The sequence below is a fragment of the Oryza sativa genome, chromosome 5, assembly GCF_034140825.1.
Source record: "Oryza sativa Japonica Group chromosome 5, ASM3414082v1".
In the NCBI taxonomy this organism is placed as follows: Eukaryota; Viridiplantae; Streptophyta; class Magnoliopsida; order Poales; family Poaceae; genus Oryza; species Oryza sativa.
The window spans coordinates 5,190,052-5,195,138 of record NC_089039.1 but is presented as its reverse complement, the minus strand read 5'-3'; the positions used below and the strand labels follow the sequence as shown (position 1 = coordinate 5,195,138).

At 40.4% G+C, this 5,087-nt stretch overlaps 1 protein-coding gene across 1 annotated transcript; it reads right to left on the bottom strand.

Moving 5' to 3' along the window:
• Positions 1–3,992: 3,992 nt before the first annotated feature.
• Positions 3,993–5,087, bottom strand: LOC107280910 (uncharacterized). Its single transcript, XM_015783042.1, has one exon. The coding sequence runs from the start codon at positions 5,085–5,087 to the stop codon at positions 3,993–3,995; it is 1,095 nt and encodes a 364-aa protein (XP_015638528.1).

The window sequence follows — 5,087 nt, the reverse complement described above, 5'->3', positions numbered from 1 at the left end:
CTTTCATTCTTCAAGAATGATATACTGATCTGCATGATCAATATCAACGGAACACAGTTAGGGAAGTGCTCCCCTTGATTTGTGCACATCTCTCATCCTCCTCATACCGATGCCATGCACAAGCTTCTCAAAAACACTAGTTGGCAAAGACTTAGTAAATAAATCTGCGAGATTTTCACTAGTCTTGGTGAGAGTCACCTTGATTTTTATTTCTTTTGCAATTCATGCATATAGAAGATTTAGGCGATATATGTTTTGTGAGACTCGTCTTCACATAACCCATTTGTATTTGTGCAACACAAGCTGAATTATCTTCATAAATAATGGCTGGAGTTGGTGTGATATTTAGTCCACATGTATTCTGTACATGTTGTATCACCCTCCTCAACCACATGCATTCCTTGCTCACTTCAAATAATCCTATAATCTCCGAGTGATTTGTTGATGTCGCGACCATCGTCTGCTTCGTCGACTTCCATGAGATGGTTGTACCACCACAGAGAAACACATACCCAGTCTGTGACAATGCTTTGTGGGGGTCTGACAGATATCCAGAATCAGCATATCCCGCCATGGTTAAATCTTGATTTTTTCTAAAGAATAAACCGAGATCTTGTGTGCCACGTAAATAACGGAGGATTTGCTTAATGTCATTCCAATGCCGTTTGGTAGGAGCTGAACTGAACCTTGCAAGTAGGTTAACAACAAATGCAATATCAGGCCTGGTACCATTCGCGAGATACATTAAAGCTCCAATTGCGCTTAAATATGGACATTCATGTCCCAATAATTCCTCGTTATTTTCCTGTGGTCTAAATGGGTCACTCTCTACTGCTAGAGATCTTACTACCATGGGGGTTCTCGTCGGATATGAATCCTTCATATTAAATTTCTCCAATATCTTCTGGATATATGCAGACTGGTGTAACAATACCCCTTCAGGAGTGTGCTCAAGCTGCAGACCTAAGCAATATTTAGCCTTACCTAATTCTTTCATCTCGAACTCCGTCTTTAGGTAAGAACTAGCTTCCTTAATCACCTGTGTGGTCTCGATGATATTCAGATCGTCCACATATACAGAAATAATACAAAATCCATGTTCTGATTTTTTGATAAACACACAGGGACAGTCATCATTCTTGATGAATCCTTTTCTAGGAATTCACTGAGCCGGTTGTACCACATCCTACCGGATTGTTTTAACCCATACAATGATCGTTGCAATTTAACACTGTATATGTTGCGTTTTGTTTCTTCAGGAACTTGAATCCCGTCGGAAACTTTCATATAGATTTCAGAATCCAATGACCCATATAAATATGCAGTCACTACATCCATCAACTGCACTTCTAAGTTCAAATTGACTGCCATAGATATTAAAAACCGGAATGTAATTCCATCCATTACAGGTGAATAGGTTTCATCGAAATCGATGCCAGGTCTATGCGTAAACCCTTGTGCTACTAATCTCGCTTTATACCGAACCACCTGGTTGTTCTCATCCTGTTTTCGGACGAACACCCATTTATATCCTACAGGGGATATCCCTACGGGGGTACGATCAACAGGACCGAATACTTTTCTTTTATTGAGCGAGATTAACTCTGCCTTTATTGCTTCTTTCCATTTGACCCAGTCTTAACGCTTTTTGCATTCTGCCATGGACTTTGGTTCTGGGTCCAGATCAATGATCTTAGCGATCTTTTCGGCAAAGTATATGTCGACAATAGTAGTCTCTTTATTGTATGTTTCACCTGTATCCACATAATTGGTGGATATTTCCTCTATTCTTTCACATTCCTGATCTTCATTGTTTCCTGCAATGTTTAAGTCAGGAATTTCCGGTCTCCCAGTGCTAGTAGTAATTGCGCGCGCATTCTCACTAGGTTCATTGCCATCTGGGCATATCACTGCAGGTGGCTCATCTTCCTGGTGAGCTCCTTCACTATTCTCTGGTGCTGTGGTATTCTGTCCAATCTGTTGTTTCGTAGGACGTCTCCTAGAAACTTTAGTTTGGTTGTGTGCAACCGGTGGTCTCCCCCTCTTCCTAGAAGTTAGGGTAGATGTAGAAATTAATTTGAAAACCGGTTCCTCTGCGTCATGAGGTATTTCTATTCTTTCCGGTGCATTCACAGCAGGTATATGAGATTTCATGATCCCCTTTGGGTTAGTGAAGGCTTCTAGCAGATTATTTGCAATTCTTTGCAAATCAATTATGCTCTGAACTTCATGGTCAGATTCCTTAGTACGTGGATCTAAATGTAGGAGATTTTTAGTTTCCCACTCAATTTCGCGGCATTCGACCTTCTGTAGGTACTTTCCTCCCCCTAATGCTGGGAAATGATCTTCATTAAATATACAATCAGCGTATCGACCCGTATGTACGTCTCCTGTCAATGGTTCTAAAAATTTAATGATAGACGGAGATTCAAATCCTACATAGATTACTAATTTTCTATGAGGACCCATTGACGTACGCTTAGGTGGCGGTATAGGGACGTATACAACACATCCAAAATTGTGCAGATGGGAAATATTTGGTGCATATCCACGTGTAAGCTGCATAGGGGATACAACATTGTATGCAGTGGGTCTGATTTGAAGTAACGCCGCTGCATGCAAAACAGCGTGTCCCCAACATGTAGTTGGTAGGTTGCTATGCAGTAGCAATGGCCTAGCGATAAGCTTAATCCTCTTAATTAATGATTCGGCGAGACCATTGTGAGTGTGGACGTGTGGTACAGAATGTTCCACTTTAATTCCCAAAGCCATGCAATATGCATTAAATACCTTAGAGGTAAACTCCCCGGCATTGTCCATTCTAATGGATTGTATCCGGTTATCCAGGAAATTGGCTCTCAACTAGATTATTTGGGAAATAAGCCGCGCAAAAGCGTGCTTTCTAGTAGAAAGTAAGCAAACAGTGCTCCAGCAAGTTGATGCATCAATTAATACCATAAAATACCGGAATGATCCGGACATTGGATTAATTGGTCCACATATGTCGCCCTGTATTCGTTGCAAGAATACTGGTGATTCTGCGTCCACCTTTAAATTAGAGGGTCTAACGATTAATTTCCCTGTTGCACAATTAGTGCAAACAAAATCTTCTTGGTTTGGGAAATCGTTAGTTCGTAAATTATGGCCATTTGAAGTGTTGCACAATCAGTGCAAACAAAATCTTCTTGGTTTGGGAAATCGTTAGTTAGTAAATTATGGCCATTTGAAGTTAAGATGATTCTTCTCATCATCCCTAGACCGTATTCTGTATGACTCAGGATTTTTAAATATTGTTTTCAGTGCAACATTTTCGGGTTTTATATGAGTGTAGTACAGTCCAGATTTCAAGGAAGGGAGTTTTTCAACAACAGTCTTATGATTTCCGTCTAATTTCGTTATGAGAAGAAATTCGAGTTTATTCTCATCTTTGGTTTCTACGTGATAACCATAAGCACGGATATCTTTAAAGATTAGTAGAGTACGACTGGACTTTAGATATAATAGAGCATCATTTATAATGATCTTGGTACCATGTGGGAGAACTACTGTTGCTCGTCCCACTCCGACGATGGGTGCATTGCTTCCGGCAATAGTAGCGATTTGACCAGTCTTTTTCTTTAAAGTCTGGAAATACGTGGTATCTCAAAAGATAGTATTGGTGGTACAACAGTCTACCAGACACATCTCCTCTTCCATTGCCATAGTACGTAACACTGTTCTATCATAAAGAATTTAAATATAGTCAATTCATGACCATATAGCAAAAATAACACTTTAAGATAGAAAAATAAAAATCTGGAGAATATATTAAACTAAAAGAGTTCACTCAATTATTAAGATAACCACGCTCTGAAGGAGCTTACAGAAACTATAGTTCTGCTAGGAACACAAACTAAATGCACACTTGAAAAATCACCTAACTTTAGTCTATTACATAGTCTAAAATTTAAAGTAACTTATAATGCAGGAAGCTAAGATACAAATTGGAAGACTTAAATGTCCCCATATAACTGATCAGAGTCCATGAGATCATCTGAGAGCTTCAGCTCTGCGTCTGCTGCATTCTTTTCCATCTTATCATCGATGTGCATTGCAACCACTGCCTTCTCGTCGACCTGCTTGTCGATATGCATGGCAGCCATCTTCTCTTCTGAGTGCTGGATCTCAACAGTGAAGTGTGACTCATGCTCTGACTTCTTCTTCCTGTGCTTCTCTTGATAAAGCTCAATGAGATGCTTAGGGGTGCGGCAAATGCGAGACCAGTGTCCCCTAGTGCCACACTTGAAGCATACCTGATCTTGCTTTCCATATTCACCACTAGTAGAGCCCTTCTTAGACTTACTGTTCTGATTTCCTTTCTTCTTGAAAGACGTCTTGTTAACTTTGCCACCATTTTTCCAGAAATTCTTCCCTTTGTTCTGGTTATTCTGGTTTTTCCCCTTCTTAAAGGAGCTAGCATTTGCTTCAGGTGCTGCTGAACTTCCAGTGGGGCGAGACGTATGATTTTCAACAAGTGTCTCATCTTCTCCTTGTGCTTCGATGAGCATGGAGACCAGTTCAGAATACTTCTCGTATTTAGCCTGGCGGTATTGCCTCTGAATATTCACATGATTGGCATGGAAGGTGGACAAAGTTTTGTCTATCATGTCAGCATCAGTGATTTTCTCTCCACATAGCTTAAGACAAGTGACATTGCGGTGAAGAACTGAGTTATATTGCTCCACAGATTTGTAATCTTGGAAACGTAAGTGAAGCCACTCACGTTTTGTTTTTAGGAGCAAGGCCTTTACTTGATGGCCATAGCGATCCTTCAGTGAGTCCCAAAGGACCTTCGGATCTTCCTCAGTCATATACTCATTCTTGAGAGTAGTATTCAAATGGTGCCTCAGGAAATGCAGTGCCTGATTTTTCTCAGCTGAAGTTGGTAAATTATTAACTCCTCCAGCTGATGTTGCAATAGTTGGGTCCTGAATGCAGTTCAGGAGTTTCTTAGCACCAAGCATGATTTTGGCATCCAGTGCCCATGTCAGGTAATTCTTGCCGCTGACTGCTAGTTCAGCAAAATCTCTCTTAGCAATATCAGTCAT

Bases quoted from the DNA above. Each gene is read 5' to 3' on its own strand.
- LOC107280910 (XM_015783042.1), bottom strand. From the start codon at position 5,087: ATGACTGATATTGCTAAGAGAGATTTTGCTGAACTAGCAGTCAGCGGC.